The sequence below is a fragment of the Rhincodon typus genome, chromosome 27 (genome assembly GCF_021869965.1).
Source record: "Rhincodon typus isolate 14 chromosome 27, sRhiTyp1.1, whole genome shotgun sequence".
NCBI lineage: Eukaryota > Metazoa > Chordata > Chondrichthyes > Orectolobiformes > Rhincodontidae > Rhincodon > Rhincodon typus.
This window is the reverse complement of record NC_063358.1, coordinates 38097136-38125109: the sequence shown is the minus strand read 5'-3', so window position 1 is coordinate 38125109 and position 27974 is coordinate 38097136. Positions and strand designations below refer to the sequence as shown.

Here is a 27974-nt window from a genome sequence, read left to right as displayed (position 1 = left end):
TCGGAATTTCTTCCATAAGCAGCCTTTTGCTTGTACCAACACCAAATGGATTGCAGCAGTTCAAAGTGGCAGCTCATCAATACCTTCACGAGGGCTTTTAGTGATAGCAATAAATGTTGGCTAGCCAACAAATCCCCGAATGAATAAAACAAATTCTGAAGGTGAAAGCACAAATAATAAACTCAGTGGCATGGAGGTGGATTGGGCAGAGATGGGAATAAGCCATTTTGGTGATAGAAAGGATACAGCTTCAGAACACCAAACTCAACCAATGCCAAATCAGTCAAGGCAATAAACTGTTTAACATCGAAAATGTATTAATGCCTCCTAAAATACCAAGTGACGACATTTCACACGAATGTTGAGCAATTACACAGTACAAATACTGGCACCATTTTGCTATCAATGTGCCTGTCTTTTGTTGCTAACTATTCCACTTACTTACCATATCATTGATTTTGTCACAATCCTAATGAAAAACAGCAGAAACGTTGAAGTACAAAGTAGTTTGTCCATAATTTTGATTTAACATACGCACACAATATATCAAACTGTCGTCATCATTTGGAGGCCAACTGGCAGTTCATGTTCTTACAGCACTTCGTCTTTTATTTCAAGTTTTACGTTGTATATTTTTATATTTTATGTTAATACATCAACAGCATCTTGAATAGGTGCTTTAGCCCAGATCAAAAACTTAAGCATAATTGATGGACACTGAAATAGCCACCTCATTAACAGTTACGATTATAAATTCTCAGACAGGAGACAGCTATTTGTTCTGCCATGCCTATCCTGGAACTTTGAATGAGCTATCCAATTAGTTCCTTTTCTAGGCTCTTTCCAGTGGCTAAGCAAGTTCAAGTAGCCATGCATATTTTTCCATCTCAAGTATCTGTGTTCCTTTTTGAAAGTTGCATTTGAATCTGATTCCAATATCCCTGCATGCAGAGCATTCCAGATCATTCCCTGTCTGCTTCAATTTGAGGACTTCTCCCAGATCATAACTCTGTATAAAGTCTTATTCCCCTGGTTCATTTGGCAATAATCTTATCTTCTGTTTATTGACGTGCTTTCTTCCTTTCACTCCATCAAAGCTTCTCAATCTTTGAACATCTCTATACATCCTGCTAAAATGACATTAAATTACTCTCATTGGGAGTTTGCTCGTCAGCTGTTCTGCGCACATTGGCTGTCTTTGCCAACCACGTGGCAAGGTTCCAAGCTGCGGCTGTTACTTACTGTTTGTTTCTCAGGGATTTGAACAGGACAGCAGAACCAACAAGCTGCTTGTAAGATAGGAGTTCACTGGCTTGAAAGGGGTGGCATGAGGTTGATAATTTGTAGTGACATCACCCTTGGTAGTGTGGATGTTCCCTCAATTTATAAGGGGAAGTAGGGCATTCTCAGAGTTGGAGCAAAAATGATTTTGCATTTGAATAGCACCTTTTACATCCTCAAGACATCAGAAAGCATGGCCAAGGCCACGCGCTTCTGAATTATAATCGCTGTTGAAGGAAGCAAAGCAGCAATTTTGCTAAGCTAGCTCCCATGAGCAATAATTTGATAGTACCAGGTAATTGTAGTTGAGAGACAAATGTTGAGCAGGCTGCCCTGGAAAATTTCATGGCACATCTTCAAAGTCATGACATAAGATTTTGTATGTTCATCTGACAGGATGTATGATATCTAGGTTTATTGATTCATCAGAAACCAGCACTTTTGGTTAATCTGATAAAAATCATGTGGGAATGGCAATCGATATTGTGTGTACAAATCGCTGATGTGAAATAACACCTGAATCCAGAACTTCTAACTCTGATGTGTGAGGGCCACTGCCAAGCAAGAGCTAGCACACAGAAACATAAGGAATAATTCTACAATTTTTGTGGAGTTCAAATACATCAGAAAAGACAGCTGTGAATAGATTTTAGTTTGTTTACTGGTGAGCCCAGACCAGTGGCGCACCACATCACTGTGCCGAATTGATCAATCATGGTGAGCAATGTCAATACAGTATGTCATCAACCAGTTTGGTAGCAAGGCAGTTCTATGCTCAAGCACTGAGGTACTCTGACCATCATGTTGACTTAACTCTCCAGTGTTTCTTTTTAGAAAGGTATGGTTTAAAACCTTACAGTCTTGACAAACCAGGAAGATCCCAGATTGCAAATGCCAGTCAGTACCAAGTTCCCTGTCCTTGACTAAGGTCATTACTAGAACTTTAATAGTCCTCACCTGGTGCTCTCTAACTTCTAGGAGAGACCAACAATCAGGAAAACCTGGCCATGTGGGACCCCATTGAAAAATGTCTTTCCAAACATCTGATTCGAATATTATAGCAGAGGAAGAGGGGAAAAAAAAGCACACAGTACCTCTGCAGCCTTCTGCAACCCTCTGAAATCCCTGCATCCATTCAATATTGCTCTGCAATATGGCAGCTCTGCATCTTGCATTTTTCAGGCTGCACCATTGGAGTCAATGCTTTCAGTTTTCTAAGCCCCAAAGTCTAGAATTCCGTCCCTAAATCTATTCACATACTGCTGCCCACATAAACCAGCACTTGCCCAAGTGAAAACTATTTCCTTAACCAACTGGTATCATTTGACCGAATGTATTCTGTCTTGTGGCTCGGTGTCAAAATTGTGCTTTGCAGTGCTTCTTTGGACATTTGACCTTCGGGTGGTTTAATAGCTTAGAACTGTTATGAAATGCAAGTTATAGGTGACCAGTAGAACAATAATGAGATCGGTGAAGAGCTATGATAGAAAGTGTACCCAGCTGCCTCAGAAAGTAACTATTTCATTGAAATAGCATTTTAACCCATTTTAACGTGCTTTTTAATTTTGTTTCTGTTTTGATTTTCAGCCCCAGGTCTCGCTCCAGGTCGTACTCTCCGCAGCATAACCGGGAACGTAACTACCAACGGGAATACCAGCCCAGGGAATTTCGAGGCCATCGGGGCTACAGGCGGCCCTTTATCCAGCGCCGAGGACGAGGCTATTATCCAAGAGGTAACTGGAATAACCGTGGGGGTTACGGCAACTACGGCAATTACAACCATTATGGTAACTACCGGCCCAACTGGCACAACTACCGCTCAACCTACAGCCCGCGGCGGGGCCGGTCCCGTTCGCGCTCACCGAAGCGGCGCTCAATATCGCCGAGATCAAGGAGCCGCTCCAGATACACAGACAAATCGTCATCCAGCCGGTCAGGAAGGTCCTCATCCTCCAGGTCTCGCTCCTCGCCTCACCGCAGTCGCTCACCTTCCCCTAAACGAAGGAGCAAGAAAACCAAGTCTTCTCAGAAAGAAGCGGCTGCTTCTAAACCTCCTGTCCAGGAGGGAGAAGACCAACAGAAACGGTCATCTGAAGATGGGCAGGCTGGTAATGGCAGCTCTGAGGCCCCTGCTGGCCTGGCCCCCAAACGCAGTGACTCATGGAAAGGCCTAACTGCTTATGACACCAGTCCTAAACATCCCAGTCCAGCCCCACGTTCTACTGTAGTGTTGAAGACCAGTCCGGCATTGCATTCCAGCCCAAGCCAGCAGAGTCCCTCGTTGTCGGGTGCAGCACGCCATGCTTCACCTCACGGGAGCCCTGGGCAGATGAGCCCACAGAGCCGCAGCCCGACTAGACCGAATGCATCTCACCAGAGCCCTCCGTCACTCAGCTCTACAATTCGCAACGTGTCGCGTCAAGCCCCAGCTAACCACAGCCCACCAGCGGCCCTGACACAAGGCATTGCACAGAAAGAGGAAATACGGCCAGGAATGTCTGGCCTGTTTGTGGAGCAGACGGCCCCAACCATCTCTTCATATCTAAAGAGGTATGTTCCGAGAAGGTCAGTATTGAATTCTTGATTTCTTTCTCGTTTTCTTTTGTTTATTTGGAAGTAAAGAGCTGTGTGAAGAGCATTGTTTCAAAAATTGTCAGAAATTCCAGGCTACTAATGGAAATCAAGTAATGGATAAGCTGGATATTCCAAAGGTGAGAATTTGAGACTTTCGGGCAGCTTCTGCACATAATGTATGTGATATATCCTTTCACATAATCTGAGCAGCTCGATAGCTGAGTATTTAATATCTTTTGGATGTCTGAGAGCTTAATATAACATTGGGTTGGGAACACATGAGTAGGATTCAACAGGTCTTATCAATCATATGTAGAAAATCCTTAAGGAAGCAAACTTCTTTAAGCCGGGGCTTAATCTTCTCAGTACTGACCCAGCTGGTTTGGGAAGAGGCTTTCAAACAGGATAGTTCTTGACTTTTTTTTTCTTCAAAACTACGCACCTTAAATTGAAAATTTCCAAGCATCTAACTGGGTTGCATGATCGTTTGGGTAAAAGAGTACACTGGAATCAAACTACATTAGTGACCTTAAATAAAGCATTGCCTGCATTTTAAACAAAAAAAAACCTGGTTATTTGAGTTGCAAGGACATCCATTAACAGTATGTTACTCTTGGTGACATGAGCTCAAGTTAAACATCCCGTCTAAGCTGGTGTGAGTGCGTGTACCTATTAGGTTCAATCTTTGCCCCGACGAGTGTGGCTTTGGACACCTATTATAGTTGCCACCTGCAGTGATTTAGTTATCTACTTGTCCCTTGTGCTTCAAACATCAGGTGAACAAAGAATAAAACATGAACATAAAAACCTTTTTATACAGTATATATGTTTGGCCCATTATGCACATGCTTGAGGTTTACCTTAGTGCCTCTCCATGATGATGATGCAGCTGGGATTAAAATTTCAGAAGTAGGCACAGGAGTAGTCCGTTTGACCCATCAAGCCTGAACCGATTAGCTGGATCACGGCTGATCTTCTACCTCAGCGCCGTTTTCCTGCATTTACTCCATATCCATTGATGTCTTTAATATGTAGAAATTTATCAATCGATTGAGGATGCCATGGATATTTTGGCTCATGCCTTTAAGATTTGTGAAGACCCCTTTTAAAAACAACTGTTTATATACGTGGAACAGCATGTTTAATGAGGCTGAATCTAGAATGCTCTTTCAGTATCTAATAGCCATCATTGTCCATTTGTTCTGGCATGTTTGATTAGAATTTCCTCCGAGGTGGGGACAGTCTCAAATGCTCTTGCTCTACTGCAAATATACGGTGTTTAATGGAGGACTTTACCCTTAGCTTTACTTCCTTATTTCCCTCTGTGAAAACTTGTGTAAAGGAATTTTTCAGCTGTTAGGTCTTTGGGAATGATATATGGAGAGATCTTTGAGACATTATCCAGTAAACACACAAAGGATGTGCTGCTAATTTACTACGTCGTAAGTCCAGTGTTGTTGAGCGTCCAGTAGAACTCAGGATGGCACGTGCTTCATCTCAGCGCCTCATTGAACCAAAAGTTGGAATCCTTAATATTGTACATTGATAGTCTTACTCAAATTAAGACTCATTGCACACAGTTTTGAGTCAATCTCAAGATCTAAAACTGTGAAACTGTATCAGTCTTTCCTCTTTCATGTTATTCCTTCCTCCTTTTTAAACTCAAAGTTTTTGTTCCTAATCACCACGTTTTCATGCTGTTTCAAACTTTGATATCTTGCCATTTGGCCTTTGGCCTTTCACCTAAGTTTCTTGATGGAAAGTATTTGAGTGGACTTCGCATTTGAGTCTTAGCTTCAGCCTTGGGTAAAAACAAGACCTTTTGAGATGGACCCTTGCCGTAAGATCTTGTTCGTTTAAGCACAGACCCCTGATTGTGTAATGCGTTGCATTTCTTTTCTTTTTTGTGTGTGTTTCTGTCTTTTTTTTTGTTGAACCACAGGTTTACAGAGGAACAGAAAGCTAAAGTGTTAATGCAGGATAGGGTGAATGGAAGAGAAAAAGAACAGAAAGGAACAGATTTAGAAAAAGAGAAAGGGAGAGACCAGGCCAGTGCTCACGATAGGCTTTCTGCTTGCAGTGTGGTGAAAACGGAGTTCCACGTGAAAAATGTTCCAGAAAAAGGCAGCCGTAGCAGCCAATCCCCAAAACGTTTCAAGGGTGGAGTTGCCGAGGAGTTTGAAAAAATCTCAAAAGCAGAGATGCGTCACAAATTTGGCTATGATGAAGAGGAGGTCGAGGAACATGATAAGGACTACCCAGCCAAGAACCAAAAAGAATATGGATATGAGGATGAGCTCAAGTACAGGAGCAAATTAATTGCAAGTAAAACGCAGGAACGATATGATGAGGAGGATGAGGAGGAGGAGGAAGATGATGACAATGATAGACCACGCAAACGGGAAGAGATAAATTTCTTTAAGCACATCACCATCTCCAAGGAGAAGTTTAGAGAGGTGGAGGAGGTGGAGGAGGAGGAGGAATTAATGCCCGAGAAATTCAAAAAAGAGGAGCGATTTCTATCAAAGAAACCTGATGGGAACAGATATCGGGAGGTGTCACCTGTGAAAGCATTAAAATATAAGGCAGGCCGAGCAGAAAGTCCTCCACCCCCAAGGAAAAGCTCCGATAGCAAAGAGCAGGAAGTTGCGGCTGCTCAAGAAGAAAGCACCCCTGTGCTCAAACCAACACATCGTCCAACAGAGGTGACACTGAAAATGGATTCGTTGCAGTTTGGCGATGACTCTCTTGGGTAAGAATTGGATTGAATGCTGTGTGTTTGTTTTGTCAACAGTTAATGTTAGTTCCTGCCATGGCTGATGCTTTTGCAAAATCAGACAATTTCACTTCTTTCTATGCTTCCAGAACAGTGAAGGAAATTATATAAAAAGAGAGGCATTCTGAACTCTGGAAGGGGCTGAGGCTGTTTATTGTCAACTAACGAGTTGTTCAGCTAAATGTCCCTATTGATTTTACAGAACATGGAAACATTTCACCTCTTCCCAAGGGAGAGAAGGGGCCTTTTCAAATCATTTTAACTATCTAACCCAGAAGTAGGAGCAGCGTACAAAAATGTGCTCTTCAGCTGACAAGGCACAGAGTAGTGGTCCAGTCAGCAGAGTCCCATTGAGTTATTATTCCTCTTTGCTGCCAGTCAGCTAATATCAGTACCTTGAGTTGGGAATTAAAGTTGTGGTCTTAACTTTGTGACGTAGTCCGTTATTGCGTCGCTGTACTGTCCTTATTTGGAATTCTTATTCAGGAAAGGGTCCTGTAGTAGAACTTGAGAAGAGTGTCTGGTTTGTTTATTATTTTTTCCCCCATAACACTATTTCTAAGCATTAAAAGAATAATTGCCCCCAACTCCAAACCCCATACCCTATCATCCCCTTCCTAATCCCTACTTCCTATATCAGATGCATATCCAATTGAGCTGCCAAACTCCTGTAGTGACAGTGCCAAGCCACTCAGCCTGGTGATGCTGTATCCTGCCATCTCATTGCATACTACTTCAAATAACCAGTTATGATGACTAAGTTTTGTCATTGCCACATGATGTGTTTGCAAGGATGATGAACTCCTCCCTGGGGGAATTATTGCAAACATAACCAACCACAGTCTGGTGTAGCAACAGTGTGGCTGTCTGCAGATTTATATCATCCCCATGAACTGGAATTCCATGTTTAAAGATGACATTGAACACTGATATTTTATGAGAACTGAGACTATGATCTTGAAACCACTCTAATCTCAGCTCTGTAATTTGCAATTAATCATTGTGTAATTTAGATCTTTAAATGTAAATGATAAATGACAATTTATTGCATTTGGCACATGGGTCCTTACTATATGTTCATATTTCCATCACTTTGAATTTTCTTGCTATCTTTTACTTCTTAACTTGTGGTGATAAAAAATGCCTTACGGTACTTAGCTCGTGTCTGCATTTCATGTGGTGACCGTAATAGCGAATATTTCTTGTCTCATCGAAGCACGTGTTTACTGAACACTTTTTAAGAGTTCTTTCTCTCCTCGGCAAAACTGACTTAAAACTGGAAGATACATATGTTTAAATGATTAACATCTGTACTCACCTAAATGTGACAGCTTGTGTTTGAGTCACTGCCGCATGATGGGGAGCGAAAGCCCACAAAAGTCAGGATGGTGTGAAAAATGAGGCGTTGTAATACTGAAGTCCATGTTGCATTGATAGGCTTAGCATTACTTTGGAATGGCCTTTCATAACAAAAAGCTCTTTTTGTTATCTTTCCAGCTCTGCCAACGTCCTGACCCATGAGCGACGCCTCTGTCGCGACCTTGTTCACAAACCCAAAAAAGATCAGGAGTTTCGTTCTATCTTCCAGCATATTCAGATGGCACAGTCTCGACGTAGTCCTTCGGAGCTTTTTGCTCAGCACATTGTGACTCTGGTTCACCATGTGAAAGGTATGTTAGTAACAGTTACTGCTTGGTCAGGTTTTTCCATCTTGTCCCTGTTGGTGAGGTATGTATTGCAGATGTGTATTTTAATATGTGCTTTGGTTTGGGGGTATTCCAGCATCTATAAAAGTCGCAATTTGTAATGAAAATTCATCAACATTTGTGCAATCTTGTATGTTGAATGCTAATAGAAGAAATGATTTCATGATTTTTCTTGGACCTTCATTGCAATGCCAGTTGTATATTGATCCCATGATAGAATTTGGATGGGACCATTTTGCCAAGGTTTGTTTGCCAGCATTTAATGCATCCATGTTATTTGCCTCAACTGTTCCTTGTGTCCATGGTTTCCACTTTGTTACCAGTCTTAGTGTCAAGATGTTTTTCCTTAATTCCTTATGAGAGTTATTAGTAAATGTCTCACTTTTATTGCCCTGAGAACCTTAACGTAATAAACTCCCTTCCTGTCCACTCCCGTTATGCAGTTTCTAATGCATTGAACCATTAACAGTGTCAAAAAGCAAACTGTCCTAATAATTACCATTTCTTAAGTCACTGAATCCCTGTGCTGTCTCCCCTTTGTCTAATTTCTCTTACCACTTTAATGCATTCAGTATTCTCCAGTTAATTGTTCAATAAATGAACACAGCCAGTGAGCTACCAAATACAGACAAGGAAAAAGAATGATTAAACTTTCATCAAGGCGCGCAGCATTTATGATGAAAAGTAAATGTTGGGAATTTCGAATACAGCTATCCATTTGAACTGTTCTGTGCCTAAATTGAGCAGTTTTCTTTTTTGCTGGGTGTTCGCAATAGTTTCTATGTTTGTTTCAGATATCTAGCATCTGCAGTGTGCTTTGGGTATTTTTTTGCCTTCAAAGCATACTGGCAGTCTGCAGAAATCTGATTTCATCAGTTAAATTGCCTCTCAATTTTTTTTTCCCTGATGTTTGTATATAGATGTGACTGAAAGCCAATGAAGTGATATGTGATATAAACTTATCCCAACAAGTGATATTTTTCTGGAACTTAACTCACATCGGAGCTTTGCAGGTTATTTCCTGATGGACACGTTGTGGGTTTACAAGGAATCTAAAATAAGATGCGGGTAACTTCACAATGACGATTGTCTGCTGACTGAGTCTAATTAGTGGAGCTAAACTGTTAGTAGTGGTGATAACTACCAGGTAGTTAAATTTTTAAAGGAACTTCATGGCTGAAGTTGCTTGAGTGAAGTTGATACATGCTCACTGATGATTGATTCCATGTTAAAGTTGTAATGATTATTGGCTTACTGATCCTGAATGTTGACTATCGAGAATATCCATGTGGTTGTCCTGTCTCTGAACCTTACTGGCAATGTTGACTGTTGCCATTGTACTCTGCTGTGTGGCAATCTGAAAATTCCAGTCAGCCAGGCTGTACACTGTCTGGGCCTGTCCAGGTCCTGTAACCAAAAGTAGCTGAAAGCTGATAGAGGTTTGGGCCTATCAAACTGACTGAACAAATACCACATGGAAAGGAAGTAAGAAGTGATGGAGTGAGCAAAATATGTTTTTTTTTTCCCCCCCCCAAAACAAAGCAAGTCAGGACTGGATGAACCTGAAAAAGAGATGGGGATGGAAAAGATGGAGCAGGGAGAGTGGTGACGAGCTCCTCCTTTTAATGCCAACCTTGTGGGGGGCGGCTGATGACCAGTTGCTGTATGCATTTAACTATCATCGTTTGTAAACTCTTCGTGCAAATGTAAAACGGTTTGTTTTTTAAGGTTTTGGGTTGCAGTGGGGAGTGAATGTGATGCTGCTCAAGACAATAGTTGATGTTGCACTCGCCCTCTGTAAAGATGGTGTGTAGAAGCATCTCTCAGAGCTTGATGGGCAAACCTTGTCTCGATGACAAGGCTCAGCTACAGAGATGAATCCACGTCTCCTGTGCTGTTTCAGCATCTTCGAAATGATGTATTTAGCCGTTCCCAAAAGTTGTCAGAGTTGAAGTACAACCAGATGTTGCTTTGCTTCTCTCCTCTGGGTTATATTCAGAGTGCATAATTTTTAATGACTGGAGTTTCCTATTTTCTGTAAAAAGTGGTGATTTCTGTCACTAACAAGTCTTAAAACAGGCTATCTTCTTTCTCTGGCACCAACAGAGCATTACTTCAAGTCTGCGGGAGTCACATTAAATGAACGCTTTACAATGTACCAAAGGAGAACCGCCGAACAGGAAGTGCCCAGGCAGAAGAGCCCAGAGATTCATAGGTACCTGGTTTTGCTTTTTATTTGACAGAATGGTGTTAGTAAACTTGAGTAATGTAATTTCAGGACTACACGTGCAGAGATTCTCAAGTTCAAATCCCAATTTCAATTCTTGTTGATTATTTTGACTGTCCTGCATACAGTGCAGTGAAGCTCCAGTCTGTTGTGCAGCTATTGGATTTTGACCTTTTGCACTGATTCTTTGTATCAGAATTACCTGCTGACACTTGGCTTAGTGGGTAGCACTCTTGCCTTCAGGTTAGGAGCCTTTGGGTTCAGTCCCACAATTTGAGCACAGAATCTAAGTTTGCAGTACTTTGGGGCCACTGCACAGTCGAAGGGCTCAACTTTCAAATGGGATGTTACACGGAGAACCCTACCCTTTTAAGCTGGTTGTGGAAGATCATGTAACACTTCTGAAAAAGCATAGATGTTCTCCTGTGTTAACGTTGATCCTTCAACCAATATCATGAAAATGATGTAAATGATTTATCTTGTTTGTGGAAGCTTGCTTTGCATAAATTGGTTAATGAGTTCCCTTGCATTAAAATCGAAGTACTTCATTGGGTATGATGTATTATGAATGCCATCAAGTTGTAACTTCCATTTTCGAGCTGTGTTCCCAGTTTCAGCTTGATTGTCTTATGGATGGCTCTGAAAAGAGTCAGCAGGATCTGCTGGTTAGTTACACCCAAGTATTCGCCGTTATTTAAGAGCAAGTGTTTACCTGTTTTGTCCACAGTACAAGTTGAAAGGTTTTAAGTAGAAAATGGGTAACATTTTGTTTGCTACATAAAAGGCACAGCTTCAGGATTATTGTTTTACCTGAAGAGGTATTATCACTTGCTTTGGCTAATTTAAAACAGATGGGGAAGTGAGTAGCACAGGCAGTTTGTCCTTTCATTCCTGGAACTGAATGTTGATCCAGCCCACAATTATGAGATTAAAGTTTCTCTCTGTCTGTTGACTTCCAAGGGTTGAGTGTGAAATGGGTTTTGGACAGTCTGTATCCACTTCCGAATGGACGTGAGCCTCCAGCGCAAAGATGTCCCTAACTCTGTATTAATTGGAACTAATTTCATGATCTTGCCCAAATGCTGAGAGGATAATGCGTGCGGAATATCTAAATGCCATGCTGATGATAGCAAGAGCTCGTCAGAGATTTGAGATTTAGGTTCATTGCATAGAGTGCTTTACTCTGCATCTCGCTGTGCTGCATCTGATATGGGAGACCTCACTGCTCACACCGAATACAGAAGTGTCAAAATGTTCTACTCTTTTCGCAAACAGCTGTTATCTCGTTGAGCTCAAAATTAATCCAGTCCCCCTCAAAAGTAACCGACCAGACCTTTAAAGACACTGCTCCCTTAATGTTCTTCGTTCTGATGGTGGTTTCCATTTTTAAGGCGGATTGATATTTCACCCAGTGCTCTAAAGAAACGTATGCATTTCCGTGATGAAATAAAGAGCCAGAAGGAGAGCAGCTACAAGGTAACTTGATTGTGGACTTACTAATACTGTGTTTGTGCTTTTATTGCATGAATATTGGGTAATGTCTGTACAATAACAAATGACTCTTTTGTTTTTGTTTGGAGTTTCTCCTATCATAAGTTTGTGTTTTTCTTTTAAGGCCCCAAAACAATTGTTCTAAAAAACTGAGCTGCAAAAGTGTTTAATTTATTAAATTAATCCTCACCTCTGTGACGTGCTTAAAAGTATGGCAGATGCTGTCAGAGCCTGTTGAGGTGAGCTTGAGACACTGGGAGACATTTTTGGAAAAAAAAACTTTAGGAAAATGCAAACATATATAAAAAAAATGCGAGTGGCTGATGCAGGAAAACTTCTTTTCTGACTGAGCTGTAAGTATTTTGGATTTTTTTCTGAGGAAAATATTAATTTTAAATATAGTTGACGTTTTTAAGAATTCTGTCTTGTCATCTCTTGTGCTGTGAGGTTACTTGTATTTTCTTGTATTAGCAGGTTATCTTTGACTGGGGGGTTGTGTTAAAATTAGGAAGTTGAAATATTGTGCTCAGTGTACTTGGATGCCAGGTATCTGTATATTGAAAGTGATTTTGAACATCTTGTACCAGAGCCTGCAGTTGGTGTAAGAATTCATTTCCAGCTTGCAGGCCCAAATCTCCAGACAACAAATGGTGGATTGAATCTGAGCAGGAGAGTTGGTGCAGTGATTAGAGGCTGTCCTTCTCCTCTTGCAATACTTGGAGCAAAGGTTTATTGGTGTCCTTTGTATAAAATGTTTGGGAGTTCATCCCTCTTTCACCTTCCCTTATCTGCAGTCAGTTCTGTGGTGTCAAACGTGCCAATGATATCTAATGGTAAATGCCTTAGCCATTATTTTAAGTCAAAAACTGACAAATTTAGCTTGAGCCCTTTAAAATTTGCCTTTGAACAGTTCTTTCTGTAAGTTACTGTGTCTCTGCTGTGTGTGGAGATTGCGAACTCAGGCCTGTGACATAAGATGAACTAAAAGAAGTACACCTGGATTCAACTGAACATAATGCTCAATCAAAATTATATTCCACCAGCCTGATAGGCTTTAGTCACTCGATAATAAAACGGCATTGAACTATTGAATCCACCTGCTCTCTGTCAGGGAGTGTTAAGCATGCCTGACAGTTCTGGTGTTGACTGCATATTATTGCCACCAGTCTGGTTCTGTGTTCAAAATTAATTGCAACCTCTGCTTGACACTCAATGAAATATCATGCGCAGAACAAATTTTATTATCACTTATTCCTTTTCATACTTTCTTCTGACCTCTCCTTTACCCCATTATAATCTGCAACTCATTCAATTCTTTGCTCATACTTTGTTCCAAGTCTTGTTCACCCATTGTCCCCCGCCTTGCTGACCTATACTGATAGTGCCTTAATTTCAAGATCCTCACCGTCGTTTCAGAATCCTCTATTGCATCCCCCAAGAAACCTGCTGTCATGCTGCCTATTAAAACATTTGTGATTTTAATGATGCCATCATTTGTTCCTTGCTTTCAAGTGTTTTGGCCCTAATCCCTCAAAGTTACTCCCTGAACCTTGCTGTATCTCTCTCCCATACCCCCTCCCTCCCCTCCCTCTCCCCCGGCTTCTCTCAGGATGCTCCTTAGAACCTACCTGATTAATCAGGGTCACCTGTCATAATATCTCTTCTTGTCTGTCAGTGTCAGAAATATTTTTTTTTATTGAGCATGCTCTTGTTAAGTGACTTGGGCTGTTTTACTGTGTTCTAGTTACTGTACAAAAGTGAGTTGTTGGTTCTTCCCTCCTATTTATGTAATTCTTCCTGCTCCTCTTGGTCTGCTCCAAGTGCTCCAATTCTAAACCATTCCAGAATAATTTGGAATGTTCTGGGGCAATGACTTTGTGAGTTTTTTTTTCCATTTTGAAGCTAAAAGTCTGGTAACGCATATATATTTGAATAATCTATTAATGCAACAACAGACTGTTGGCGCTTGTGAAATAACACCAGTACCTTCAGGAGAAGAAGGGGGAGAATACTGACTTTTAAAGAAAAAGTAGTTTTACTACATTTAGCCTGGATACAGTGTTAGGCGGAGCCTACAAACTGTAAAGTTTGCCCAGAATTAATTTTCCAGATATTCTATTCTTTCCAGATGTGTTGCACTTAATTCTTTGTTTGGAAACTTCTCTGACAGATGAAGAGATTTGCGTTGTTTGTGTTAGAACATTGCCTCAGTGGATGTAAGCTATCATACTCACACAATGGGAGTCTTTGTGATAGGGCCAAAGCCTTGTGTTTTAAACATTTGGACTCTCGGCTGCTTCTAACACTTTGCCAGAAACTGGCTGTTACCCAGCTGCAGCGTTGTGCTGGTCAGTTTGCAACTTTCCGATTGCACTTAGTTTTAGAGGGAAAAAAAAATACAGGCCTGTTCTCACCAAGTGGGATTGACTCTTTAACGGTGGATCCAACGGTTGGCTTAAAATAAGAATGCAAATTGAACCTGGTAGGATGGTGCTATCCACTGTTTGCTGTACCGTGATAACATTTCTCACTCCAGGGAGAATTGTGATCGCCATGCTAAGTGCCCAGTTTCTTTCTGTCGAAGGCCAGCATGATCCTGTGTCACTTGCTGTGGTAATGAGGAAAACATTATCAGTGCTCTCAATGACAAATTTCCCCTTCATTTGGTATTAAATGATACTTTCAGGACAAGAAAAAGGAAACGTCCTTATTATCTGCTCTATCATATCCTGTAAGCATTTTAGATGCTCCTAAACTCTAGGGAATCTAGGCCCATTGTACTCAGTTTCTCCTCGTAGGTTAATTCCCTCATCCCACAAATCAATCTGATGAACTTTTGTTGCCTCCCTCTAAGGCGAGTATGGAAATGGGACCTGAACAAAGTAATGAGTACATTGAAAAGACCGTGCAGTGATTTTAAACTATTAAGCTGCTCCAGCTGGCTACCTGAACCCAAGCTGGGGATGTGGATGTTGGAGATTGAGGGAGATGAAGACATTCCATTTATGGAGCAAGAAAATCAGGAGATGGTAGTGAGCTGAGGAAATGACAACCCAGATACAAACTAAGGGACACCCTCTTCTCATAAGGGAAAAGTTGACTTTGGAGCAAAAGAGAACATGTTTCCAATCCCAGATTTAGTGAGAGGCATGTCATAGGGCCAACCATAGGGAGGGTGGATGTGGTTTGTCTGGCCGTGTTCACTGAGCTCAGCCTTTGGCTAAGTGTCTTGTTCATTAGTTCTTTCACGTCCGTGGGTGTCCAAACTGCCCTGGCGTCATGACAGGCAGTTTTTTTTTTTCTCCTCCGAAGTTGTTCTGATGTATACAGAAAGTTGGGGAAAAAGGAAAGGATGATGATGGTGTATAAATGGTGACGTTTATTTAAACGACTTATGCTTTGAAGTAGAATGTTACATTTGTGATGGGAGGCCTGTATGTAATCTGTAGAATTCCACAGGGATGCTGACCAGTGTTAAATCAACTTGTATTTTTGGTTGGGTTCAAAAGTTAAAAGAATCATTTGGAAGTGGAGGTCATGTCATTTAGCAGCATTAAAAGCATTTTCTCAGTTCCAGTTACTGTGTGCGTGTGTATACGTGCACTTCAGGTATACTCCCAATAGCCCTGAGAGAAAGTAGATCATACAAATTCTGTTATCTTTTTAAGAAAGCATGGAAATGTGAAACCACTTTGCTGTCTTTGAAGCAACCCTTTGGGTTCTTTTCTTACCTCTTGTCAGTCACACTTCATCTTAAATATGTTCCTTGTTTCTTATCCCGAATGCTTTCTAGCAGGGAGAAGGGAAATTAAAAGATGAGCCTGATGACCTTCGCCTAGATATTGAGCACCGTAGGAAATATAAAAGCAAGGAAGGAGAACATAAAAAAGATAGTTCCAAAGATTCAAGAGATTCCAGCCATTCACGTGAACGGTCAAAGGAAAAGTCTGGAAAAATTCCCAAAGCTTACAAGGAGTCTAAAAAGCACAGGTAATGTTCTGTATCCTGTATCATACTGGACAGTCTGCCTCTGCCAGCTGCCTTTCCTTGGGTCTTTCTTTCCGGTAGATCGTGGCCATGGGTCCAGGCAGGATACTCCTATCGCACTGATGCTATTTTGTTTCCCTTCCTTCTATAACCTCTGATCTGCTGATGAAGGAAACATTGGGAAAGTGCTGCAGTGCAGATGGTGCACAGTCTGTGCTGGTGGTGGAGGGAGTGAATATATAAGGCTGTGGGAGTGATGCAGGTTAGACAAACTGCTTTGTCCTCAATGTTGTTGAGCTGGCTGCGTGTTGAAGCTGCCCTCGTCAGCCAAGTGAGCAGCACTCGCAGTGTGTCTTGTAGATGGTGAACAAGCTTTGAAAAGTCAGGAAATGAGTTACTTGATGTGGAATTTCCAGAATCTGACCTGTTCTTGCAGCAGTAATGTTTATGTACCTGGTTTAGTTAAATTTCTGGTGAAACAAGCACGCAAAATGCTGGAGAAAGTTAGCAAGTCTGGCAGCATCTGTGGAGAGAGAAAAACAGTTAACATGTTGAGTCGAATACAACTCTTCAGAATTGGTCAGCTGGTACTTGGTCATTTGAGGAGTCTTCATTCTGAAGAAGTCATATCACACTTGAGTTTCTCTCTCCACAGATACTGCCAGACCTGCTGAGTTTCTCCAGCATTGTTCATTTCAGATTTCCAGCACCACGGTATTTTGCTTTTATTTAAGTTTCTGGTGAAAATGAGATCTTCATTGTGTTAAAGGTGGAGGAATTCAGTGATGGTAACCCTGTTGCTGTTTCATGTGTTTTTGTGAATGTTAAGAGATGCTTAGATTCCTTCTGTCATTGAAAATTGACCTTGCCTGGTATTTGTATAGTGCAATGCTACTTGCTACTTACCAGCCCAACCCTATAAGTTTCCAGGTCTTGTTGCACGCAAGTTGCGAATGACACTGAATACTGTGCAGTCATCAGTCAATATCCCCTTTTCTGATCTCATGTTGGGAGGATCGGTGAAGAAGCAATGACAATGGGTTTCACAGCCTAAAGGGAATTCCTGTTCTTGACCAGAAGAAACTGTTTTAAAGGTAATGTGGGAGGTCTGAGTTCAGGGTGGGTACGCTGTCATGACATCTTGGATTTCAGATTAACTGCTGATCTTGCCATATTGCTACGGTGATGGCAGAAGCCTTCTGATTCACTGCTACACTAAGCTACACAAGAGTCTCTGTTTGTATCTTGTACCAATCCAAATGTCTTCTAACCCAGTGTTCACTTCACTTTTCTCAGCACTGATTTGAGGTTCAGTCTTGTCTGTGGGGTAGTGGGTCATTGGTTGGCAAAAGAAGTTGTTTACATGTCAAAGGTATGTGGAAGGGAGTAGGTAACCTGGCACCAATGCAACATGCCAGTTGGTACTTGGTCATTCGAGGATGGACAGATTTGAATGTGACATTTAAGTTAGCCAGCCTTTCCAAACCCAATGTGCTGCCACACGAAGGACCAGTGACACACATAAGTGGAAGTGTTGTAAAATAACATCCTTTTTCTTTCCCAATTTTCTTTGAACAGGAAGCGCAAGAAAGCCAGAGCAAGAACCAGCTCATCATCCACTTCATCTTCCTCCTCATCTCCATCACACGAGGGAAAAGACGATCAAGAAGAGGGAGTGGGCCGGGAGGAGACCTCGACTGGCTTTAACAAAGCTCGCCTTGGAACGCGAGAGTTCACTGGCCCACCAACACGAGGCAGAGCACGTGGAATTTTTGTAAGCAGAAAGTGAAAACTGATGCTTTGTTCTGTCAGCCCCTCAAGTGTTTTGTTTCCTGGCTTCCAGTTAGTGTTTCATTACGTGAGGTTAGGCAGCATATTAATTCTAATTCTAGGAATCTGAGATAATTTGTCCAGATTAATGATTTTGCTTTGGCGCTCTGTTTGTTGTTAAGAGTTACTGAACCAGCACTGGAAGTACTTTGGAGGTTACTGTCTGTACTGTGTTCATAATCTAGCTTGTGTTTGTTTTCCAGAGATGCAGTTTTACAGTCCCTTATGTTTTAGAATGCAGCGGGGCTAGATTTCAAATCGGGCAGACATTTCTGGATGGTGACATGTGATTCTTGAAAGAGACCATTTTTCTTGAGCCTTGGCTCAGTCTGGGTCCTGACTTACAAGGCTTTATTTGGACCTCCTGAAAACAAAGGTCTATGTATCAAAATTATGATGGTTCCATCCAGAACTTTTCATCAGTAGCCCTCTCACCTCACAGCTTTCAACCTCCAGCCTATGGCTTTTATGCATTTGCTCCTAACTTATGTGGAGATCTCAATTAGAATTACACAGCCTCCAAGGTTTGAAAGTGACGCTGAGCAGCTTCAGGGAGAGGGTTGTACAATTGTGAATTTATTGATTTGAGTCTTTGACTCTATCTTTTTCTGTCTCTCTCCACTGGTGGAAGGCCAAGCCTGGCCATTAAGCTTGGCGCTTCTGTCTTTTTCACATAAAAATATCACAATTGAGATTTTGGTGTGCAGAAATGTCTTGCTGGCAGTGAAGGAGCAGTTTTGTCGGGTGGGAGGTTTTTGGCTTGAGGTGTTTTGCCAAGTTAGCATGGAGAGAGCATCCTGTGCTGTCACCTTGGCATGCTGTCACCTTGGCATGCTGAGTAAGCGCACATTCCATTTTCCTTCACTTGTACTTTGCATCAAGGTCTGAAAATGTAACTCATTAAAGTTGAATACCTGTCCCAATTACACCTTCCTTTTTATGCTAATGCAGCAGTTCAGAATAAGAGGAAGAGGATATGGCAGGGGAGCGTTTCCTGGTCCCAGCAATAGCAGTAACCCCGGTAACCCAACTTTCCAAAAGAGGCCCCGCGAAGAGGACTGGGATCCCGAGTACACACCAAAAAGCAAAAAGTACTATCTGGTACGTGTCCACAAGCATCCAGAGCTCAGGTTGTTTTATCTGTCTGGAGGAAGAAATGTCAGTGAGCCTCCAAGAGCTGTTTGTAACCAAGCCAGGCCTCGGCCAAGGCCCCTAATGGCTCAGTGAGTTGATCCAGTGAGCAGTCAGGCTGTGCAGAGCAGGCAGGCTCCTGGTCTTTACGTGAAGGTAATTCTTGACATCAGTCCTGTAAGACCTGGCTCTAATTGTAAGATTATGCCTCGATCAGAGCAAGCATCCCTTAAAATTCGAGCTAAGTCATTAAGGGTTGATATCAGGAAACAGTTCTAAACGTACAGAATGATAGAAATCTGGAGCCCACCCAAGGTGATGTTGAGGCTGGAGGGTGAAGATTGGAGGGAAATCATTTGGAAGGCAAGGGTATATAAAGGAATAGAACAAAGCTGGAAAGTGGAGTTGCGATACCGATCAACAGTGATTTAAATGAATGCTGGAACAGGTTGGAGGGGGCAGAATGGTCTCCTCTTGATCCTGTGGATTTGTGGGTTCAGTGTAGCACTGGATTGTGAGGAGGAGGAGTGTGGGCTTTATGGGAATTGTGAGCTTTTACTTTGTTCCTTGGACTTTGCACCAACATCTCACTTACCCAGAGGCTATAGACTCTCAGCCCAGATAAACAGAACATTTTGTAACATTGAAGTTGAAACTGATTTAAGGGGCCTGAATAATATTTTTTTCTGTAAAAAACGAAGGAAATAGTGGGATACGGCATATTTAGGAATGGACATTTTGGGGGAGGGGGAGAGAGAGAGATAGAAATTGGTTTTCCTCCAGCTGAGAGTAATGGAATATGTTCCATGCCCATTGTCTTTCCATTAGAATCTGAGGTGACCCTGCTTGATCTGGAACTGAAGGGGCAGCAATTTTTCTTTTGTTGGGAGCTCAAGAATGTGGACACCTAAAAAAAAAATGTTGCCTTTTGTTTTGGGAGAATGGTTGAATTCTAGTAGTTTTCATTCATTACTTTTATGGAGAGGGTGAATACAGACTTCAATTCAGGAAACAATCCACCTACCTCTGTTAGAACATTTTATTAGCTGCCAGTTGCTGGCATCTTTACTTCGGGTACATGTTTTGCTGGAATAAAAGGGGTTCATTTATTATAGCACCTTTCGCTGCCCCGGGACTTCTCAAAGTGTTTTATGAAATAGATTTGAAATGTACTTCCTATTGTGCTGTTGAAAATTCAGTCGCCACCTTACACACAGCAAAACCAAACCTCTAGCATTGCTATAAAGACTGATTTTTTTTTTTGTGTGTAGGTGTTAGTTGAAGAATAGATGTTGGCCAGGTCACTGGAGAGATTACCCCTGCTTTTGAAGCAGAACATCCGCTTCCCTGTCAGATTTTCATATCCACCCAAGTAGATGTGGACAGGGCCTCCATTTAATTTCTTATCCAAATGATGGCACCTCCCTCAAGAATGTACTGAATGCCAGCCTAGATATATACTGTAGTCCCTGGACTGGGGCTTGAACCCAAAAATTTTTATCTCAGAGATCGGAACTCTGCCAAGTCAACGAAAGTTGACTCCTAATTCCTGTGGTGGTAACCTTAGACCCAGATTGACTCCCTATGAATGAAACACAATGTCATTGGGGTGACCCAGGAGAGGAGGTTGCAAAGACCCAAGACTACATTCCCCACACCAGTCCTGTTGCACTTTTAAAAGGTTTACCTTTGAACTGTTCAGAAGATCAATATATAGATACCTGACTGTACTGGACTGTATATTTTAACGTAATGTTTCTTCCCTTCTGTTTCTCTGCAGCATGATGACCGTGAGGGAGATGGGGACAACTACTGGGCAAATAAAAGGGGCCGTGGTACGTTCCAGCGAGGAAGGGGTCGCTTCCTGTATAAAAAGTCCAACACCAGCCCCAAGTGGACACATGACAAATATCAAGGCAGCGGGCAGGAAGGCGTAGAAGAGGAGGAGGAGGAAGAGGAGGACGATGGACAAGTTGGCAACATTGCATCCCAGGAAGACAAAAAGCTGGGCACTATGGAACAGTAGTGCCAAAAGGGACTGGGCCTTTCTCTGGCATCTCTGCATCAATTCAAGCATAGAATCTGGTCACTAGGATCAGACTGAGAGAGATTTCTTCGTCCAGATCTCCATAGGGTTTACAAAGTAGTAGGTTATTTGTTGTGGTGGGGGTAAATGCAAAGGACCCTTTGGGATTGAAAGGACCAAAAACACCTGTCTTTAATGTGACTTACAAATGTGTATATGCCCCGCAGGTGTTGTACCTGTCTTGTAAGATACCCCATTAGCTGACATCGAAGAGGTACAGGTTGTCCTAGGAGTGCAATTCCTCTCACCTGCCCCCCCCAGGTATTTTGAGAATTAAAATATGAACATGTACGATGGTGCGACTTGAGTACTCCCTGATGATTACACCGCTACCTGATTCAGTTTGTAATAGGAAGCTGCTCCCAAAATGTGGAACTGACCAAGAATTGAGTGTACTACAAGTCATACCTTGTACAATGGAAGGATCCTCTCCCCCAAAGCTGGCATTTTCCTGAGCCCCGGATGTTGCCGCATGTTTCTTTTAACAACATGGGTTTTAAAATGCTTTCATTTTTTGAAGCCGGCTTTAGAGCTGAGCAAGTTTCCAGGATCCTTAATAATTTGTTTTTCCCCTAGTTCCTTTTGGGATCTGCCCATCTACATATTTGGTTGCAACGCTTGGCTTATGCTTTTTCACAGATGTAATTGACGGCAGCAATTGTTTTGGTATTTTTGTTTTTAAGGTTTTTCTAAAAAAAAACTGGCAACGCAGCTTGGGCCTCGTATTGTGTTTTTGTAGAGTGGAGGGAAAGGTGTTACTTCCCATTAATCTGTCCTAATTTTTCTAACAAAGATTTGTCCAAGTTAATAATCTTGCTGAGCCACAAGAATGACTTTAAATCCCCCTCTCCCTACCCCTTTCCAGTCTCTCCAATGGACCAGACCAAGGTATGTTCAAAGGTTAGAGATCTCTGATGGTTCGGCAAGTATATTCAGTGATGGAGCTCATGGATCACGGTTGAGTTAGTTGGTCTCACCATGGCTGACATTTTGGTGCCGAATCACTGATCTAAGCAGCGAATCGGTCAGCGTTCTTGTTCTTGATCACAGTCTTGTGACCTGCGCTGTAAAGCAAGCGTGTTTGCATATTGGTTGAGAACAGGCTTGACCTTGACCAAGTTGCTGGAGGGAAGAACGTAGCGACGGGTGGAGAGGGGACTTGCCAATTGAGAAAGAAACAAAGGGCAGTGTCTACGTGATTTGCACCCAATTTTAAAATCTGCATCAACCTCCACTGTTTTCCCCTCCTATAGACCACTGTTGACAAAGACAATTGAATGGGATGAGAGGCTTGACAAGGAATAGAAAAACAAGATTCACATGAATGGAGAGTTCAGTTGTCCTCAGATTGCCCTTCAAACATTGGCAAAATAAAAGTCTCAAAGATATGCAATGTAAAATAATTCAATGAAGCAAAGGCTGATTTGTAGTGTATCAGTATCATTAATCCTTGCTTACTCATTCGTGTTATAAAAAGTATCAAACAGAATAATAGGAAATACTTGCAACAGTAATACCCGTTGCATAATTTCCTTGAGACAAATTGGAATTTTCTTTTTGTGGACACAGCAAACCCACCAAATGGACAAAAGCTGCAGTAGTGATTGCCCTTAGGAGCTTTGCAATTCAGTTGTTCCATCTACCTTCGGCAAATGCCCTTCTTTATATAGTCACTTGACTCTCAAGTAGTCTTCTTAAAATGCAGTCCTAGAAAGCACAAGAGCCCTAATCTAAAGTCAGAACATTAAAGTTATATTCCTTCTGTACTGGCCTCAGTTCCCTCACATACCATACGAATCTCCTCTGTTGAATGATGTCTACGTAAAAGCTATCAATGACACAATTAGGAGAATAGTCCATTGCAAACAGGGAAAGGGGAAGGATATCAAAACAGGATTGTAAATTCATCTTTGAGTTTTTTTTTATTGTGAATTTCTTTGCATAGTCTGAATTCAAATGTTACATTGCTTATTGTATTAGACCTTGGGATTAATGTTAATAAACAAATATTGGATAAACATTTAAATACATTTTATATTGACAATCACATATCTCACTTCTACTCCATGCCTGGCCTCCCCTATTCCTCAGTGCATCTTGCTTGATCTCTTTAATTTGTATCTTTTTATGTGTATTAAAAAGTTGTAAAAAAAAAAGTGACACGTGCTCTTGACTGCAATAACTATTGAATTTTTTTATACATATAGAAGTAAATAGATTTGAGGGGAGGGGAACACACAATGGGGGGAGTATGATGGTTGCACTATTTTTGTAAAATTTTGCTGAACTGCCTTATCACTTAAAATTGTTAAAATTCATTCTTGTCCAGAATTTAATTGATTTGTATTTCTCCAATTATTTGTGTTCCGTTTTGTTACCATGGTTTCCTCTCTCAAATGGCATTCTGTATTAACTCTGTTCTTCTCCCCTCCCTCAAACTGTAGTCATGCTGAGGTTCGAAGCATTGTGTTGAATTTTTAATTAAATTTCTGTGCCAGCATCAATAGTTGTGAATGTCCATTATTGGATCTTCTTTGTCTCAATTCTCATTCATGGTGGGACATTAAAATTTCTTTATGCATTCATCGGATGTGGTCTTCTCTGGCCAAGGCCAGTAATTGCCTAACCTTAGTTGCTGTTGAGAAGATGGTAGTGAGCTGCTTTCTTGAACCACCAGAGCCCATTTGGCATAGGTAGACCCCAAAGCCATTAAGGAGAGAGTAGAAAGGCTGGATAGGCTGGGACATTTTTAACTGGAGCGTAGGAGGTTGAGAGGTGACCTTTTATAGAAGTTTATAAAATAATAAGGGGTGTAGGTAATTAATGTTAATTGTTCTTTCCCTAGGATGGGGAATTTTAAGACTAGGGGATGCATTTTTAAGGTGGGAGGAGAAAGATTTTAAAAAAAAAACACGAGACAAATTTTTTGCACAGAGGGTGGTTCACGTGAAATAAACTTCCTGAGGAAGTGGTAGATGTGGGTACTATTACAATGTTTAAAAGACATTTGGATAAGCACATGAATAAGAAAAGTTTGGAGGGATATGGTCCAGGAGCAGGCAGGTGGGACTAGTTTAGTTTGGGATTATGTTCGGCATGGACTGGTTGGACCAAAGGGTCTGTTTCTGTGCTGTTTCCTTGACTGTATGCCCCAGCGACACTGACGGAACAGCAATATATTTCCAAGTCAGGATGGCAAGTGGTTTGAAGAGGAACGTGCAGGTGGCGGTGTTCCCGTGTATCTGCTGCCCTTGACCTTCTAGATGGTAGAAATTGTGTGTTTGGAAGGTGCTGTCCAACGAGCATTGATGGATATCTGCAATACATCTTGAGGATGGTACACTATTTCTAGGTGTTAGTGTTGGAGAGAGTGTATGTTTGTGAATGTTGCCAATCAAGCAAGGTGCTTTATCTTGGTGGTGTTGTGTTTCTTGGCTGTTAGAGCTGCACTCATCCAGGTGAGTGGAGAGTATTCCTTCAAACCCCGAGATGTGCCTCATAGATTGTGGGCAAAGTTTGAGGAGTCACAGAGTGACTTACTGTCTGCAGGATTCCGAGGGCTCTGACTTGCTCTTGTAGCCAGAGTATTTATATGACTAGCCTAGTTCAGTTTTTGGTCAGTGATAGTAGCACCATTGAATATCATGGAGTGATGGTTAAATATTCTTTTGTTGGAGGTGGTCTTTGCCTGATGTTTGTGTGGCATGAATGTCATTTGCCACTTGTCAGCCCAAACCTGGACATCGTCCATGACTTGCTACATTTTGTCATGTGTGCCTTTAGTATCCGAGGAGTTGCAAACAGTGCTGAACATCACCAGCATTATTGCTAAGTATGTTACTTGATAGTAATGTTCAACACACACCCTTTGTCCATAAATCTGTTGATACATAGCCCCCAAAAAACTCATCTTTTAAAAAAAATCACTTGCTATCCAGGTGTTGCTATGGCAACAATCCAGTTAAAATTCATTGATGACTGGTAAAAGCAGATCTCTGCATAATTCCAATTGAATTCTTTAAAAAGGTTGCTAAAATGTGAATGTGAACTGAAGTGCACATAGCAAAAGGAAAATACTGCAGATGCTGGAGATCTGAAATAAACACTGGAGAAACTCAGCAGGTCTGGCAGCATGTGGGAAAGCAGAGTTAATGTCACAATTCTGATGTGACTTCGCTGAATAATTTGGCAGCAACATTACTGTTATGGATTTAACCTGACTAGAGCCAAATTTGATAAAAGCAAAGTGGCAAATAGCTTTGCACAAGGTCTTCCAAATTGTTGTGAATCAAACAGACCATGTTAAGAGAACATGCAAACTCACGGGCACTGATTAATTCTGAAAAAATCTGAAAGGACAGTGGTGAAATATTCCCTCAAATCAAGTTTTTTTTAAAAAAATCTGACCATTGGGTACACACTGAGGTAGACCAAGCCAACTGTCCAACCAGAGTAAAGGACTTACACAAGATCTTCTCACAGCTGAGACAAGACAAAATCTACAATTTATGCTTTACTTGTGAATGTCAGTATAATATTTGCTTCAACTTACTACTCTTGAGGATTGCTATCTCACTAATCTTTCTAGGTAAATGTGTGAGCTCTCATTTATTTCTGTAGGTGGATTTATTAGAACATAGAACATTACAGCGCAGTACAGGCCCTTCGGCCCTCGATGTTGCGCCGACCTGTGAAACCAATCTGAAGCCCATCTAATCTACACTATTCCATTATCATCCATATGTTTATCCAATGACCATTTAAATGCCCTTAAAAGTTGGCGAGTCTACTACTGTTGCAGGCAGGACATTCCACGCCTTTACTACTCTCTGAGTAAAGAACCTACCTCTGACATCTATCCTATATCTATTACCCTTCAATTTAAAGCTATGTCCCCTCGTGCTAGCCATCACCATCCGAGAAAAAAGGCTCTCGCTGTCCACCCTATCTAATCCTCTGATAATCTTGTATGTCTCTATTAAGTCACCTCTTAACCTTCTCTCTAACAAAAACAGCCTTCAGTCCCTCAGCCTTTCCTCACAAGACCTTGCCTCCATACCAGGCAACATCCTGGTAAATCTCCTCTGCACCCTTTCCAATGTTTCCACATCCTTCCTATAATGTGGCGACCAGAACTGTGCGCAATACTCCAAGTGTGGCCGCACCAGAGTTTTGTACAGCTGCAACATGACCTCATGGCTCCGAAACTCAATCCCTCTACCAATAAAACCTAACACACCGTACGCCTTCTTAACAACGCTATCAACCTGGGTGGCAACTTTCAGTGATCTATGCACATAAGACACCGAGATCTCTCTGCTCATCCACACTACCAAGAATCTTACCATTAGCCCAGTACTCTGTATTCCTGTTACTCCTTCCAAAGTGAATCACCTCACACTTTTCCGCATTAAACTCCATTTGCCACCTCTCACCCAGCTCTGCAGCTTATCTATGTCCCTCTGTAACCTGCAACATCCTTCCGCACTATCCACAACTCCACCAACTTTGGTGTCATCCGCAAATTTACTAACCCATCCTTCTACGCCCTCATCCAGGTCATTTATAAAAATGACAAACGGCAGTGGCCCCAAAACAGATCCCTGCGGTACACCACTAGTAACTGAACTCCAGGATGAACATTTCCCATCAACCACCACCCTCTGTCTTCTAACAGCTAGACAATTTCTGATCCAAACTGCTAAATCACCCTCAATCCCATGCCTCCGTATTTTCTGCAATAGCCTACCATGGGGAACCTTATCAAACGCTTTACTGAAATCCATATACACCACATCAACCGCTTTACCCTCATCCACCTGTTTGGTCACCTTCTCAAAGAACTCAATAAGGTTTGTGAGGCACGACCTACCCTTCACAAAACCGTGTTGACTATCCCTAATCAAATTATTCCTTTCTAGATGATTCCTTTCTACCCAGTTCCTGCTGCGGGCTGTCACAGTTATTCCATTATCATAGCACGTACGGATGGAGCTAAACTTTGTAGCATTGCAGTCCACTCCTGACCTTACAACTGCATTGCTGATGAAGTGCTTAGGTCAAGGACATCTTCTGAGAAAGCCCCAAGTGTATTTATTCTTGGCTTCTAACACCTGTGACCAAGGTGTCTGGCACACTGCCCACTGGTAGTTTTCAGAGAAGGCAGCACACCTAAATACCAATCACCCGCTCAGGATAACATTAAAAGATCCAGTCAAATGGGGGAAAACGGAGATCCGGTGTAACCATGATCTAACCAAGTAGTGGAAAAGGCTTAAGGGCAGCCTCGTGTTCCTAGGAACATAGGACTTAAGAGCCATTCAGCCCTTCAAACCTGCTCCATTAGCCTCATGGCTAATCTGATTGCAATCTCAGTGATGAGGAGAATGTTGTCTTCCCTCAAAGAAGGCTGACAGTCTTTGGAACTCTCTTACCTCCTGATGAACTGATGATTTTAATTTTATTTTTCATAATATTATAACCATAATAATCCAGGAATTATTCTTCAAATATTCAGTTATTATAGAAGTTCTAGACTCTCAGTTTATACCTCCTAAAACTTCCCTAGAATTCTAAAACAGGGAATTGTTAACTCTGGAGTTTTCACTGCTGTACAAATCTAACAAGTATTCTGAGATAGAGATAGTAGGAACTGCAGATGCTGGAGAATCCGAGACAACAAGGTGCAGGGCTGGATGAACACAGCGGGCCAAGCAGCATCATAGGAGCAGAGAGGCTGACGTTTCGGGCCTAGACCCTTCATCAGAAAAGGGGGAGGGGAAGGGGGTTTTGAAATAAATAGGGAGAGAGTGGGAGGCGGATAGAAGAGGGATAGAGGAGAGGATAGGTGGAGAGGAAACAAACAGGTCGAAGAGGCGGGGATGG

The 27974-nt window shown here is 41.8% G+C and overlaps 1 protein-coding gene across 5 annotated transcripts in view; it reads left to right on the top strand.

Moving 5' to 3' along the window:
• LOC109931916 (thyroid hormone receptor-associated protein 3) overlaps positions 1-23593 on the top strand; it is a 36306-nt gene extending 12713 nt beyond the window's left edge. For 2 of the 5 annotated variants that reach the window (XM_020531187.2, XM_048612896.1), the window contains 9 exons: positions 2869-3846; positions 5936-6607; positions 8129-8301; positions 10444-10552; positions 11956-12040; positions 15849-16045; positions 17621-17816; positions 18824-18973; positions 20784-23593. In XM_020531187.2, coding sequence (XP_020386776.1) covers positions 2869-3846; positions 5936-6607; positions 8129-8301; positions 10444-10552; positions 11956-12040; positions 15849-16045; positions 17621-17816; positions 18824-18973; positions 20784-21029 — 2806 coding nt within the window. In that variant the 3' untranslated portion in view covers positions 21030-23593. The remainder of the gene's footprint in view (positions 1-2868; positions 3847-5935; positions 6608-8128; positions 8302-10443; positions 10553-11955; positions 12041-15848; positions 16046-17620; positions 17817-18823; positions 18974-20783) is intronic. The other 3 variants (XM_020531189.2, XM_048612898.1, XM_048612897.1) reach the window with 3 other exon arrangements.
• The last annotated feature ends 4381 nt before the right edge of the window (positions 23594-27974 follow it).